General features: G+C 43.7%; 2 protein-coding genes across 8 annotated transcripts in view; one reads left to right on the top strand and one right to left on the bottom strand.

The window, feature by feature from the left end:
- The window catches only part of Plekhh1 (pleckstrin homology, MyTH4 and FERM domain containing H1), a 44753-nt gene extending 35483 nt beyond the window's left edge, over positions 1–9270 (top strand). For 4 of the 5 annotated variants that reach the window (XM_074067727.1, XM_020176512.2, XM_074067725.1 and 1 more), the window contains 9 exons: positions 30–207; positions 1137–1292; positions 2296–2396; positions 3141–3282; positions 4303–4445; positions 4551–4680; positions 6224–6310; positions 6586–6732; positions 7145–9270. In XM_074067727.1, the coding sequence (XP_073923828.1) occupies positions 30–207; positions 1137–1292; positions 2296–2396; positions 3141–3282; positions 4303–4445; positions 4551–4680; positions 6224–6310; positions 6586–6732; positions 7145–7303 (1243 nt within the window). In that variant the 3' untranslated portion in view covers positions 7304–9270. Of the gene's footprint in view, positions 1–29; positions 208–1136; positions 1293–2295; positions 2397–3140; positions 3283–4302; positions 4446–4550; positions 4681–6223; positions 6399–6585; positions 6733–7144 lie in introns of all 5 variants that reach the window. The other variant, XR_012446129.1, reaches the window with a different exon arrangement.
- Positions 1–15980, bottom strand: part of Pigh (phosphatidylinositol glycan anchor biosynthesis class H) — a 46621-nt gene that overhangs the window by 26569 nt on the left and 4072 nt on the right. For 2 of the 3 annotated variants that reach the window (XR_002213114.2, XR_002213115.2), the window contains exons 2-4: positions 14579–14788; positions 13007–13090; positions 9672–9874 (exon numbers count right to left, since the gene is read on the bottom strand). Coding sequence is in view for 1 of the 3 variants with exons in the window: in XM_020176511.2 (XP_020032100.1) it covers positions 9782–9874; positions 13007–13090; positions 14579–14788 (387 nt within the window). In the remaining 2 variants the exon portion in view is untranslated. Of the gene's footprint in view, positions 1–8947; positions 9875–13006; positions 13091–14578; positions 14789–15980 lie in introns of those variants that run through there. The other variant, XM_020176511.2, reaches the window with a different exon arrangement.

Genomic DNA, 15980 nt, shown 5'->3' with positions numbered 1-15980 from the left:
GGTATTCCCTTCTTCCTTCCCCTTTTTAGAAATGAAACTGGCCAATATGCCACCTACTGCCAGCGGGCAGTGGAGCGGACCCTGCAGGCAGGGGAGAGGGAGGCCAGGCCATCACGCATGGAAGTGGTGTCCATCTTACTGAGAAACCCTTTCCACCACTCCTTGCCCTTCAGCATCCCTGTGCACTTTGCCAATGGGACTTACCAGGTAAGGAGGTTGGGCCTGCCCTGTGACTTCTATCACTGTCCAGAGAGCACCTCTGGGCCAGGTGTGTGACAAGACTCCTTAGACGTTCAGATTTTTTCTTGGAAGTACTGGAGCCTCACTCTTGCTAGGCAGTTACTCCACTACTTGAGCCATGCCCCCAGCCCTTCTTGCATTAGTTTGTGTGTTTGTGTGTACTGGGTTTTGATCTCAGGGCCCACACCTTAAGCCACTCCACCAGCCCTTTTTTGTGAAGGATTTTTTTGGGATAGGGTCTTGAGAGCGATTTGCTTGGGCTGGCTTTGAACTGTGATCCTCCTGATCTCTGCTTCCTAGGGAGCTAGGATTATAGGAATGAGCCACCAATGTCTGTCTAGTGACTTTTTGGATACGGTCTTGCTGGCTGGGGCTGGTCTCAGACCATGATCCTCCTATGTCTCCCACATAGCTAGGATTACAGACATGTATTACCACACCTGGCCAGCTTTCAGATTCTTAATAGGCAAACCAGCAAAAGGAATGGGCCTAGGATTTGGGGTGGGAGGGATGGTTAGTGTGAATGTGTAAGGAGAAAGGAACTTGAGTCACAAAAGTGCTTCATTGTTTGGTGCCCTGGAAGTAGGTCTTTTGAACCTATTGTATGAACAGGGACATTTTATGAACATGAGACATTGACCAAGAAAGTGGCATGAGACAGAGCCCTCAAGAATGACAGGAAAAAACGGACTAAGCCTCTAACCAGTTCCAGCTTACAGTGGGTGGACTCAGATTCCTTATGACTGGTCCTCTATATATGAATAAAGAAACCAACTGGCTTTGGCCTCTCAGCTTTCACCATTGCTCCTTCCCATCTGCTGTACTCAGATCCCTCCAGGATCCCTAGTGAGCTCCTCAGAAGTTCAGTCTGGTTCAATTCATCTCTCTTCCACTAGGTGGTTGGTTTTGATGGCTCCTCTACAGTTGATGAGTTCCTCCAGCGACTGAACCAGGAGACAGGCATGAGGAAGTCATCCCACTCTGGCTTTGCCCTCTTCACAGATGATCCTTCTGGCAGAGATCTGGAGCATTGCCTGCAGGGGAGTGTAAAGGTGACAGCTTCCCTGATTAGCCACCTTCCAGCTCAGGGATGTAGGTGGTTGGGACTGAGTGCATCTGGCAGGTTCCTGACTGTTCAGTAACCTGACGGTGCTGAGACCAAGGTGCTTACTGGTTCTGCACCATCCTAAAATGTACCTGTATAGACAGAGCAAATCTCCATGTAACCATCTGCAGACAAGATCGCCACAGCCTTTCCTCCCTTAAGTGCAATATCCAGGAGCAGAGCCTCTTCTCAGTTTAGTGTAGGGGTAGGGAGGCCCACCCAGCCTACCACCAGTTGCATCTGCCCACGCAGGTGGACAGCTATAGCCTAAACCCAGTGGACACCATGTTGTACACCAGCACCCCACTTTCACCATCTGCCAGGGCTTATGCTGCACTTGTAGCTCTAACCATGGTTTAAGAAAGCAGCCCTCATGGTACCTATTTGGGTAAAGGCCCTTGAATGGGATTTACAACTGATCTGTACTGTGCTCTGTGGTTAGTGCCATAGGTGTGAAGTGTTTATGGGAATGTGCTATCACACTAGATGAGTGTATCTGACTCCAGTATTTGTTTTCTTTATGGCACCAGGACAAAGGCTTCTAGTCTTTCACCATTGCATGGAAAACTGCCATGTATCTTTTGTGTTAATGTCTGGGCCTCTGTAAGGCTTTGTTACTCAGTGGGCCTTCAGATATATTTATTGGCCAATGGAATGGAAATGGAACCAGTAATATGAGTGATACGGATTTAGACAGGGCCATGCCTAGCTTCTGAGGAGGCTTATGCCCCCTGACCCTTAGGTTGGTAGGGCAGCATTCCTTGCTTTGCTGCTCATCATGTTCAGGCACCCCCACCATCAGTGAGGGAGCAGTCACTTTGGGTCCTTTGGACTGTGAGGCCCTACAGGGCAGCCTTCTGATAGGAGGCCCCTCACTCTGCTTCGCCCAAGACCAGCTCTAGCTGATCTCATGGAGGGGTTTTCTAGCTTTCCTCTTTTGCCTCTTTAAGATCTGTGATGCCATCTCCAAGTGGGAACAAGCCCTGAAGGAGCTGCACCCTGGAAAGTCTGAGGGTGGAACACGCGTCGTGAAGCTGATGTACAAGAGCAGGTCCTGAGTGCTGCCCAAGGGTGGGAAGATATGAGAGTGCTAGCTCATCAACTGAATGACCTGTCCTGGACAGGCTGAGGGTCTTGCAGATACTATCCTGCATGGTGGTAATCAACTGACCCAGGCTGGCCCTGCTCTTGAATTTGCGTGCACGCGTGCACACACATATTACCCCACACACAAAAACACACCAACCTCATGGAAGGCTGCCCATGTTGCCATATGACAGTATGACTTTGTATGAGCATCAGGTATTTGAGGCTAAGGAATAAATATCTCCTATTTACTAATTCCAGGAAATACACAAGTAGACATCCTTTCTATTAATTTGAGTATGAAAACTCCATCCTAGCATGTCTCCAGGCAAATAATTTCTGTTGTTCTCCTGGAATCTTAACTCATCTAGTCCCCTAATAAGCTCTGATTCCAGGTACTAGATTCCCCTTGCTAAAGGCAGTAAGTCAGATGTAGTCAGAATTAACCACATGCTACTGTGTGTAGAAGTACGGCTCTGCATCTGCTGAGTGTCACACTTGGTTACAAGTTTGAGGGACCACAGAAAATAGGCTCACAAATGGTAGAAAAACTAGTTTCTTGTTTTGGAAATCAAGATAAACAGATCCAGAGAAAGCCTCTGGATTTGGGGACAAGATCCCCACAGCACTGCCTCCTTGGCATATTCAGGAAAAGAGCCTCTCTTCTCAGTTCAGCTGAGACTGGGCTTTCTTGCTGTCTTCTCTGTAGGCTGTACTTTCGGAATCAAGTCAAGGGGGAGACAGAACGAGAGCGGCTGCTGCTCGCCTCTCAAACTAGTGGAGAGATAGTGGCGGGGAGATTTCCAGTCAACAAGGAACTGGCTCTTGAGATGGCTGCCCTGATGGCCCAGGTAAGGTTCTGTCTGTTCAGGGAGCAGGAGGGTCAGGACACTATCTTAGGACTCCCAGTCCCAAACAAGAGATTCTTCAGATCCTGTGGCACTCAGAAGAGGTGACTTTTGTTACATAGTAGAGCTTTTTGACCACTGCAGGTACAGGCTGTGTGCAGAATGGGGGCTGAGAATCCAAGATCTGGGTTTGAGACCTAGCCTTCCTCTAATATGAGATCTTGGCTAAGTCACTTCACTTCTCTGTGCTTTGTGTTCTTCACTGTACTAAAACCACAAATACTTCCCTACCTGCCTCCACAAGTTGTAGTAAGTATAATACTTGGAAAATGTATATCCCATAATATGTGTGCTAAAATTTGTGAACCATCCAACATTTCTATTAACTTCAGGAGGCCGTCTTGCCAGAGGTATCTGGGCTGTCTCTATAGTTCCCATAAGAGTCTGGATCTATAGGCTGGAGAGAAAGGGGAATAATAATAGTGGATCTTCATAATCATAGTCATCAGTATGAATATTCCACAGTGGGCCCTGTGCTAAGCTTTCATATGTATTTTCCCACGTAGCTCATTACCACATAGGTGAGGAAACTGAGGCACAGGTAACTTCCAAGTAACTTAAATAGGGACACAGAGCTGGTAAGTGGCAGAGCTGGGATTTGAAACAGGTGTATGACTTTACTGTTCTTTAATATAACATCTTCCATCTTGTAGCTCCTATTTTTGGTTTGGAAACTAGAATTTCCATTGTTTTACTCATCTGCCACTAATTAACTGTTTTTAGATAAGGCACTTAGCTGCTAAATGAGAGTTGGTCTAGACAATCTATTATTCTAGGACCCTATGGTTGCTTCTCTAATGTCTATGGAAGTTGGGATAAAGGGTCTGTTCACAAGTGTTTTTCACATCATCCGTGCATACCCACCAGTAAAGTAATGTAATGGTTTAATTCACCTCTCCATCAGCACCCACCAGCCCCATCTACCCCCAGACTCATAACTGCTCTCATGTGTTCCTATCACAGGTAGAATATGGGGACTTTGAGAAACCTGTCCTGCCATGCCCTGGGGGCACACCCCCTGCCAAGGCTCAGCATCTCCTCCAGCAGGTCCTAGACAGGTTCTACCCAAGACGCTACAGACATGGGGCCCCCCCTGAACAGATAAGGTAGGTAGGCTGCAAGGTCTTACGGGGTCACGGTGGGGAGGCCTCAGAGCTGTGATGAAAACAGGTTGGTACCTCACTGGCACCATTTCTCTCCACCTAAATCAGGCACCTGGCAGATAATCTGACAACAAAATGGGCAGCATTGCAAGGCTGCTCCCCACCTGAGTGCATCCGCATCTACCTAACTGTGGCTCGAAAATGGCCTTTCTTTGGTGCTAAGCTCTTTACTGCTCAGGTGAGTGCCAGTGGAAGAAGCAGCCCACATCCTCAGAATGTCCTAAATTCTTCTGAAGCTGCCCTCCCTTTGTGGTCATGTTTCAGTAGTTCAGTCTGCATTGCCCCTTCCTGCCTCCACACTACCAACCACCAGGTGTCGCCATCTCTCCACCCATTTCTGGCCTACTACAGATTTCTGTGATCCAGAGCACAGTTGTGATTCATTGATTATCTACATGTTTTCTTTATTGACTTGTCAATGTTACTCCTGAAAAAAAAAGACAGGATCAACTAATTCACACAGGAGGATTCAGACTTGAAATAACACCCTCTCAAGTGCTTTCTTTTCACTGCTGCATGAAGGCTAGGAAGCCAATAGTAATTTCAGTTCCAACTTTTCCTTACTAAGTGTCTGCTGTACATGAACTTTACAGATAATCACAGACATTATCCTGTGACCAGACATTATAATCACAGACATTAAGCTATATCATGGTGCTGTTTGCTTAAGTTGCAGATGAGAAAATGGACATTTACTCATTCATCCAACAAGCAGTTGAACTCCTAGTATGTCTAGTGCTAGTTTGAGGTTATAAGGCACTGGTGGCTCACATCTGTAATCCTAGCTACTTGGCAGGCTAAGATCCGGAAGATCACAGTTCAAGGCCAGCCCAGGCAAATAGTTTGTGAGACCTCCATCTCCAAATAACCAGAGCAAAAGGGACTGAAGGTGTGGCTCAAGTGGTAGAGTGCCTACTTTCCAAGTGCAAAGCGCTGAATTAAAACCCCAGTCCCACCAAAAAAAAAAAAAGGAAGTGAATAAATCATAATCTTTGCCTTCATGAAGCTTCCCCACTAGAGTGGGGAAGATGCTCATTAATTATAAAACACATATCTGTTATTTTTTCTGTCTTCTTCTGTTTTTATTTTTTTTTTGGCAGGGGGTGGGGGGGATAGTGCTGGGGATTAAACCAGGGCCTTGTTTATGCTAAGCATATGATCTACCACTGAGCTATCCCCAGCCCTGGTGTATATATTATTATATAATTTTTATATATGTTTTTGAGTGGTCTTCTGGATTGCCTTACTATAGCCCTGGCATGCAATATCCACCAATACACTGATATATGATCAGTAGTCATACACTCACTGGTAATGCCTAAAGGCCGTAAGATTGCATACTTGCTCTATTTCTTTTATAGTTCCTAGGACTTTGAAGCAAGATCACTTCAGCTGAGAGAGACTGGGTGAAATACTGTTTTTTTTGGAGAGCCATGAGAAAATGCCTGTTCCCCATGCAAATAATAGAGCCCCTACAGTCTTACCTTTATTCCATAGCTCAGAGCTTTCTATTCAGTATTCTGTGGGTGGTTAGGTAGCCAGAGCCCCAAGACCAGACACAAACAGCCTTGTTTGATCATACCATATGCTGTACAAATGCCATTTTCTGTGTTTTCCAGGATGAGGTGATTGAAAATCACTGCCTAGCAAATCTTTTATCCTCAGAAAGTCCTCACAATTCAGAATCTCTAACTGTAGCTGTGTTTGGGTTGCTTCCACAGCCTGCCCAGCTGTCTTCCAAGGACGACACTCTGGTGTGGATTGCTGTGAATGAGGATGGCGTCAGCATCCTGGACCACCACACTATGGTATGGAAGGAGGAAGCCTGGCTCCAGCCCCTCTTCCTCCTGAACACTGTCTTGTCCTCTTCTCTCTGGACTCAAAGGCCTGGGCTAAGTGAGCATGGTTCCCCTACTTTCACACCCTGCCCAAGCAGTGCTGTCCTCTAGTCTAGACACAGTGTATAGACATTCAAAATGTAGATCTCCAAACTGACAACCTTCTCCCTTCCTGGTTAAGGCTACCTATTTGTAGAAGAAATAGGTAGAAAGTTTCCCCAAACTCACTGGTTCCTTTCTCACAGCAAGTGCACATCACTTACCCCTACTCTTCAGTGACAACCTTTGGTGGCTGCAAGGATGACTTCATGCTTGTGATTAGATCCATTACAGACCAGAGTTCTGGAGAAGGCCATATAGAGAAGTTGACATTCCAGATGGCTGCTCCCAAGGTGGGTCTAACAGATGCTACATTTTACTCTGGTCTGGTAGATAGGAAACTCCAGAAGGGCCCCTGCCCCCAAATAAAATCTTTGGCTTTATGTGTAATCAGCACAGCATAGCATCAGAGCCACTACTAAACTGGTAGGGAGACTACTTGGAGGACTTTACTCTGGTCCGGCCACTACTATTCCTTTTCTCAAGAGGATACTGCGCATCTTGGAGGACCTCTAGATGAACAGAGGGCCCATTTCACGGCCCCGGAACCCCACAACCTTGATTCCTTTGAACATTTTCTCCCAGGTGGGTAGTTTAAGAGAGAAGCTAAAGCCCAGAACAGTTATGTACTCAATGTCACAGCCAGTAAAAAAGTCAGCACTCAGGCCAAGCTAGTCAATGCCTTCACTTCTCTAACCTCCTTAGATTGCAGAAGCTACCTTCATCATGGCCAGCTACATGAACCATTGCTCTGCAACCGTGACCCCACCCACCAACCTACCCACAGCCCACCAGCCCTGGGAACTGGATGGACAGTTCTTCACTTCTGTTTCCTGTACTACTAAAGGGCCAACATTGCTGTGAATATTTCTCCTACCCATTTCCTACCACCACTGGTGCCTCTGGGATTAGATTTATATCCTAGGGTTTGATACTACTGTGATGAGTCTAACTCACTCCTCCAATTGTTCTGTGAAATGTGTATTTCAGGGTCTATGGAGCCTTTACTCTCTAGGTGCCTTACAATGTTTTAGGGCCCAATGTTTAAAAATCCAGACCTAGTGTTAAAACCACTTACTGTTTGTTTTCAAATACTGACTCTGGATGTTACCTGATTCTAGACTTAGACAAGGATAGCCCACTGTTACTGAAGGCAGCAGTGTTGTATTTGGGGCTTCTGCACTGATAACTCTCAGGGAAGCTCATATTTTTTATATTGTATATGGTCCTTATGTGGGGTTATACTTGAAGTCTTCTGAGTATCTCTGACAGAATAGGACTAAAATTTCTAATTCACCTGTACTTTGACAAGTGCTTACAACTCACTAAAAACTGCAGTTCCTTTCTCAAGTGGCAAAGGGATTGGCTGGCCTGGAGGAAAAGGAGTGGACTAACTTTTCCCCTTTACTGGTGAGTAGGCATTTGTAATGCCCCTTCTAGGACAGTTGCTCTGATCTTTGCAGGGCAACACTGCTAAGATTCAAGCTGTTTCCTTCATACTGGACAATAAGCTGAACCTAGTACCTTCACACACCACCCAGGCAAGAGCAGGGATAAGTACATCTCCCTGTCTTGTCTCATTTTAATGCCCAGATAATGAAAGTTGTGCTCATCACTGAAGGACAAGGTGATCAATGTCTCCCTGCTCTCTAAGATCAAGTAAATGCCCTCTGATTTTTGCTGCTTTTGAGGCCATGGAAGACAAGTCAGGAACACAAGACCCTCCACCTCCTTAAAGGCCTGGGTGTGCTCCTAGAGACTTCTGGCAAACTCCCACTGGGAATGAGGTTGGAGGCACAGGGCATGTATGTGATATCTGCCATAGTCTACGAGCTTTAGGTGAAAGAAGTAGAAAGTTTCTTTTACCTTTTGCCTTCCTGAAAACATAATTGCCTTCAACTCAGACCTTCTAATTAAGTGTGAGGTAAATGAGCTGTATCTCCACCCTCCCCTGCAAAAAAACCCAAGAATTCATACTGATTTTCCAGCATTTGAGAAACTTGAGTTTTTAACAGCTCGAAGGCAATCTTACCATTTGTCAGTAACATACTGAAAACTGTGGACTTAGCAGAAACATCCAAGAACTAAGCTTTTAACTCCAACAATGTGCTTGTGTCATGCACTGCGAAAAACTACAAGGCTGGAACTAATTTATCTAGCTGCTATAAGCTTCCCCTTGCCTTTTAAACTGGCAAGTGTGATGAAAAAAGAGGCATGAGAGTTTGCCTTTTTAAAATGAACTTGCCTTTACAAGGCAGCCAATTTTTAGCCATTTGTTTCCCCCCTTGCACAGGATTTGGGAATCTAGTTGAAATATTTCTACCTCAAACAAGTCATACATCACAAGTACCACAGACTCCTGAAAAACCCCTCCAGGGCTGATGTAAAAGAGATTACAGCTCTGTTTTTACATCCTGAGTGTCTCTAAGGCCAGCACGGATATTGTCTACCTAGGCAGTTTTTCTTAAATATGGTTGCAAATAAAGAGTAAGAACAGAGCTGTGTTAATACTGAAGTTGGGGGTGAAACTATTTTCCTCACCATCTTTCTTCCTGACCCTTCAGGAATAATCTTCTCTTAGTTTGTTAACTTTTATACAGAAAAAACTGCTTTAGCAACAAAGGCTTCTATAGTTTGTTTCTCCTTCAACATGAGACCAACATCTGGAACCCAAAGTCAAATTTTTGTCCTAATTTTATTTCATCCCTCTTGGCAAAGGCAGCTTTTGGAACAGTAGAAGATGCTGGGTAACAGATATGTATTAATGTATTTGACACCCATAACTTAAATGCTGTGATCATGTTTGTCAATAAAAAACAGCTATACATGAACCAGGCAATTATTGTGTATGTTTTTGTCTGTTTATTAATAAAAAGAGTCATCATAAATTAAGCCTGTACAGAGAACAAGAGCTGCATGGACAGATACTAGTCTTTTGTAGGCTGCTTATTCCTGCTAACCGGTACCTGAAGAGTTTAACTATTTTCCTCTTTACTTTTATATAGAGATATTCTGCAGGTGGAAATTATACCAGTTTGCCAATGTCTTTCTCCACAAATTTTAACACAAAGTTAAATGTGCTTAGGAATTTCACAAAATGCTCTTTGCTGACATTACTTTTGACACCTCATGTCAAAATTCTTAAGGGATCCCCTCAATTAGTGAAGTAGGCAAAACCTTACAAGAGGAACACTGTCATCCACAGAAATAATTTGAATCAAATTCTAGTCACCTGTTCTATGGCTGTGAGATCCAGTGCATCCATTCTGGTTCCTAGGACTGTTCACTTGATGAACACACAAACTTCCATGAAGACAGTAATGGCTTTCTGAATGCTGGAATTCATGGGTGTGTTGCTGTGGCTTTCTGGTGTGCCAAAATCTCCTGGCAGCTCCTGTACACTTCAATCAAGCAGTCCAGCCGGGGCTTAGCACTCTGAATTCCAAAAGGGAGAAATGCAGAGTCAAGATACACATAAGAGTGCTTAGTGGTGCTGCACCAGCTTGGAATCTCAGTTTCTCACATGACCCACCACAAGTGTGAGCTGACAAACATGGCAAGTTCAGGCCTTAGAGCACTTTGCTGGGAGGACTCCCAACTAGGCCCTCAGACCAGCCTGTGACTTGTGTAAGGTAGGAGATCAAAAGACAGCTTTTTAACCTGTCTCTCTGTGCTCTCTCCAGATATATGTGTGCGTGTACACACACACACACACACACACACACACACACACACACGTATATCACGTATATACATAAATTTTTTTGAGAAAGGGTCTTGCTATTTAGCCCATGCTAGTACTGAACTCACCCTCCAAGTGCTGGGATTAAGGCATGAAACACCACACCCAGCTAATCTAAATATTACGACACAAAAGGAGTAACACTTGCGCCCGAGGCCTACCCACCGGGGTAAGTCTTGGTCCCCTCACCTACAGGCAAGAGTAGAGACTAGCGTGTTTGTCCTCTATGAAACTTTTGCTAGTCTTTGAATAGGTGACTGGGCTTGACAGAGGATTCATTTTAGCACCCCTTTCCTTGCCCTGGTGAAACTGAACTAACTGACCAAAGCCTTTCCCAAGATCACCCACAGGACCGCAAAGAAGAATGCTCACCTTCAGTCCCCACCAACAAAGCGGGACCAGCTCTGAAAAGGAGTTAAGGGGAGGGAGGAAGGGTGACTACAGGAAGTCCCCACTGCTCTCTGTGGTTCCTGCAAATGGGTTTAGGTCCTGTGCCTAGAATGGACTTTGAAGTTCGGGAAAAATTAACGGGCCCTTTCTGCATACCTCCCTTAATTCCCCCACCTGAGCGCTGCTTAGCTTGCACTGGGGCTTCCAAGAAGGATCTGCCAGGCTCGGGTAAGGCCTTGCTGGCCAAGAAGCCCAGGTGGCTTGGGAAGGTGCTGACCTGAATCTGAGGCCTGCAAGGAAAGTGGGGACTTACAAGGGTGGCTCCCAAGTGAGGACCTGTGATTCTAGCTGCTTTTTGTGCCCCTCTCCCCAAATTATCCCAGAATGGAATTCCACCCTGGAGGTGTGGTCTTGAGGACACTTGTTGCCCCAGGTGCTTCACAAGAGGTCCCACTGGCAGGGCATTGACTTGACAGCTCATGAGAAAATGGCCACACTGGAGCTGCAGATTCAGGGGCCCTTCCCAACTCCAAAACTGTGGGTGCTGTGACTAATTAGTGCTGCACATCTGTCCTCTAAAACTACCTCCAACCCTCCCTGGTCTGGTCCTTTGAGTCTTTGGTGAGAAAAAGGGATAAGAGGTCACCCAGGAAGTTAACATCTGGCCTAGAAAAGAGGACTAATACCTAAGTGAGGTCTCACTGTTCCTGTGACACTCACTTTAGATACGTATTTTTGTAAATCTGGAGCCTGGGCAAGTAAAAAATTATTGTAAAAACACAAGAGTAACAATGGATCCCAGCTAAGTCCCACAAGTTGTGAAATAGATCTCAGAGACAAGAAGGACAGTTTAATATGTAAATTCTGAAAAATATTTTGTGCTACGAAATAAAAAACCAAAATTAAAAGAAAAGCCACAGAATGGGAAAATTATATATGGAAAGTATCTTTAAATACACAAAGAATTGTTATAAATACATAATCAATTTCTAGATTCTACCTGGCTAATAATAGAGATGCATAGTTTAAAACGAGGAAATACGGATAGGTATTTATGCCAATATATATGAAAAGCATATCATTTAAAGATACAAATTTAATAAACTTAATATGTTTTTACCTAGCAAACTAAAAAATAGCTAAATCAATTAGTAGCCAAGGCTACACAAACATAAGTGTAAATTTCAGAGTATGGTAAAATTGTCTAGTGTCTACAGCCCAATCTCAAACACTATAAAAATCTATAAAACAAAGCTTTAAAAAAGTAATTTTGAACTATAATGCAAAAGAATTGTTTTAGAGCTGGTGGCTTGGCTCAAGTGGTAGCGTGCCTGCCTAGCAAACATGAAGCCCTGAATTCAACTGCAAGTACTACCAAAAATAACTATTTTAACTCATCTTTCTTAAATCTTTTGTGGAAAAAAAAAAAAGATAGGCTGAGTTAACTATATGACAATACATATAACTTTACCTATAAAGCTCTTCTTCATAACAGCTAAACAAAAAATAACTTGTACAGGATTTAAAAAGCAAGCAATAGAGTAGCTAAATAAACTGACATTTCAATATGATAGAAGACAATATAATTCTTTAAAATAATTGATATAATGATCTTTGTAGAAAAGCTGCATGTTAGATGATTTTAAAAGCAAGATGTGCTGGGCGCCAGAGGCTCAGGCCTGTAATCCTACCTTCCCGGGAGGCAGAGATCAGGAGGATTGAGGTTTGAGACCATCCCGGGCATATAGTTCATAAGACCCTATCTTGAAAATACCCATCACAGAATAGGACTGGTGGAGTGGCTTAAGTTGAAGGCCCTGAGTTCAAACCCCAGTACTGCAAAACAAAACAAAACAACAACAACAAAAAAGATACAAGCTGGGAGCTGGTGGCTCATGCCTATAATCCTAGCTATTTGGGGGCTGATATCAGGAGGATCAAGGTTCAAAGCCAGCCCAGGCAAATAGTTCGAGAGACCCCCCCCCCCAATCTCCAAAATTACGAGAGCAAAATGGATTGGAGGTGTGGCTCAAGCAGTAGAGGACCTGCTTTGCAAAAATGAAGCCCTGACTTCAAACCTCAGATTCTCAAAAAAAAAAGGCAAGACACAAAACAGTGTAACTGTATGTACCTCACTGGCATCTATGTAAAATTGTACACTGGTGGATTAACGAAGTAAATGGTGAGTTGTAGGCAGAAGCTGTTACAGATCTGATTATTCTCTAAAATTGGCATGAACTCCTAATATTTCTGGAAGCCTATCTTTGCCTCAGGGAGGAACTTCTGAAATAACTAAAATCCTATTTCTCACTGCAATTAGCTGTCAGGTAGTTTCCAATACTCTTGAAAATGGAAGTTTACTTTCCTACTGAACATAAAGTGCAGAAAAAGGTAGAGGATTTCATTGAAAAAAGGAAAAAGTATTCTGTGCTCACCTGGAAGACAGGTACTACTTGAGATATTCTATGTGGTTCCACTGGGTCCTTCAATAAAATGCAGAGGTAGTAAATCACCTTTTGCTATGAGAAAATAAGACAAAAACAGAGGTCTAAGTAAAATTTATTTTTTGTTGTTTTCTCTTTAAGGCTCAAAACTTTTTCATAAATAGTTATCTCTAAGTAGCAAAGAAAAAGGGAAGGGAAGGAATGAAAGGAAAAAAAAGAGCCCCAGATGATTTTGAAGCTAGGCTAGAAGATAAAGTTGAAATGCTGCTCCCTATCTACAAAAATCTGCTAGATGAAGTCTCTTAAAAGTAGCCAGGCACTAGCCGGGCGCTGGTGGCTCATGCCTGTAATCCTAGCTACTCAGGAGGCAGAGAGCAGGGCAAACAGCTCACAAGACCCTATCTTGAAAATAACCATCATAAAAAGGACTGGCAAAGTGACTCAAGGTGAAGGCTGAGTTCAAACCCCAGTACTGCCAAAAAAAAAGCCAGACACTGCCTGACAAAGTTTTGGTCATGATGGACTGTATATACAACACAATGCTGGCCCTATTAAGACTGTAATAGAGCTGAAAAATTCCTATTGCCTGATGACATCATAATGTCATAGTACAATGTATTTGTTTTCTTTCTTTTTTGGCAGCACTGGGGTTTGAACTTAGGGCCTCAGGATTGCAAGGCAAGCACTCTTACCTCTTGAGACACTCCACCAGCCCTTTTATGTAGTGCGTTTTTTTTTTTTTTTGAGATAGGGTCTCAATAACTATTTATCCAGGCTGGCTTCTAACTATGATCCTCCTGATCTCTACCTCCTAAGTAGCTAGATTATATGCATGAGCCACCGGTACCCAGCTTCTTGCATGTTTTTGGTGATGTTAATACAGACAAACCTACTGTCCTGCCAATTATATAAAAGTATAGCATATGAAATTATGTATAGTACTTAATAATAACAAATGCCTTACTGGTTTATGTATTTACTATACTATACTTTTGTTATTTTAGAGTGCATTTGTACTTATGAAAAAAGTTTGTTAGCATGGTGGGATGCACCTGTAATCTCAACATTGAGGTGAAGGCAGGAAGATCACAAGTTGGAGGCCAGCCTGGGCTATACAATGAGACCCTGTCTTAAAAAAAAAAAAAAAAAAAAAAAAGGTTTACTGTAAAATAGCATGCCGCGTTATGCTGATAGCAGCTTCAACCGTCCCATGTTTACTGATGAGTGACTCACCTATTCCCCTGAGGTTTGTGCAGGTATGCTCTGTGGTGTATGCACAACAAGGAAGGTGGCTAACCATGCATTTCTCAGAACATATCCCATCACTAAGTGAAGCACAACTGTAAAGGGACTTAGCTCTTCAATGTAAGCTTCACTTTTTATGTTTTACAGACATGCCAGCCAAGAAAGAAACACTGCAAGTACTGAAACAGAGAGTCCTCAAGTTTAATTCTGTGACATCAGATACTTTAGGTATTAAGTCTCAGTTTGCATCCCAGAACATTTCTTGGATTGACTGCCTCCTACAGAAAGGTCTGAAATAATTATCACTTGAATACTTACCATGTAAATAGCCTCATTAATGACAACATCCTTGACCTTGCCCATCTCTATGAAGGTGGTACTTTCTTTGCCTGAAGCATAGGACGAAGTCATTTGGATGCCAAGAGAATCAATGATTAACAAGGTCTCCTGATCAATCTTCACAAAATGGAGGTAACCAAGCAGGCCTAACAGGGTGATGAAGATGGCAGCAGAGAGGATCATGCTGTTCTGAAGAGAAAGCCAGACACAGGCAGTAAGATCACCAGATGTCCTCAGCAAATATCTGTGCTGTATGACAAATCAACCGATGTAGAAGTCCTTTGCTCTGCTGAGTTGAACAGATGAAGGGAATGTGCATAAAGGAAGAGGAAATCACATTTTCTCTCAGAGTATAAAGTGAAATGGACCCAGATTACTAAGGAATAGGTCTGGGAGAACCTCCAGCAAATTGTCTTACCATCATACCACTCTCAGAAATTTTTCTTCCAAAATTGCAACTCAAGGACCCACATCTTCTCTCATGCTCTCTCCACAAAATATATAACAGAGAATCATAGACTTAACAACTGTTAGTGCAGTAGTAGATACGACTCCTAGCCTGATAAACAGCCACTCACTGTTCCTAATAGAATTTGGAGGGAATCATGATTGGCTTAGAAATGGGGATGTGTGACAACTCTGGCCAATGAAATGTGGTGACTGAGGTCTGCGGAAGGGGCAAATTTATTCTGTCTTAAAACAGATTAAGAGCTGGATGCCATGAGTGGCTCACACTGTAATCCTAGCTACTTAGGAGGCTTAGATTGGAAGGATTGCAGTTCTGGGCAAAAAAGGTCCACAAGCCAGGCACTAGTGGCTCACACCTGTAATCCTAGCTACTCAGGAGGCAGAGACTAGGAGGATCAAGGTTCAAAGCCAGCACAGGCAAATAGTTTGCAAGACACAATCTTGAAAAAGCCTCTCACAAAAAAGGGCTGGTGGAGTGGCTCAAGGTATAGGTCCTGAGTTCAAGCCCCAGCACCATCAAAAAAAAAAAAAAAAGGTCTACAAGACTCCATCTTAATGGAAAAAAGATTGGAGTGCATGCTTGCCATCCCAGCGATGGCAGGAAACATAAAATAGGATCACAGTCCTATTTTTGCTCGGGCAAAAAGCAAGACTCTGACCCAAAATAGCCAGAGTAAAAAGGTCTGGGAGTATGGCTCAAGTGGTAGAGAGCCTGCCTAGCAAGTACAAGGCACTGCCTCCCTTCCTCCCAAAATTCATGACTGGGGAGCTGGGGCATGGCTCAAACAGTAGAGCACCTGCCTAGCAAGTGTGAAGCCCTGAGTTCAAATCCAAATACTGCCAAAAAAAAAAAAAGCTGTAAAGTAGAACTGTCTCATCATCCAAGGTTTAGATCTCTGAAACTACTATAACC

This window comes from Castor canadensis, chromosome 3, assembly GCF_047511655.1.
Source record: "Castor canadensis chromosome 3, mCasCan1.hap1v2, whole genome shotgun sequence".
Taxonomy (NCBI): Eukaryota; Metazoa; Chordata; class Mammalia; order Rodentia; family Castoridae; genus Castor; species Castor canadensis.
Note: the sequence above shows the minus strand (reverse complement) of the source record. Positions and strands in the feature narration are given on the sequence as shown.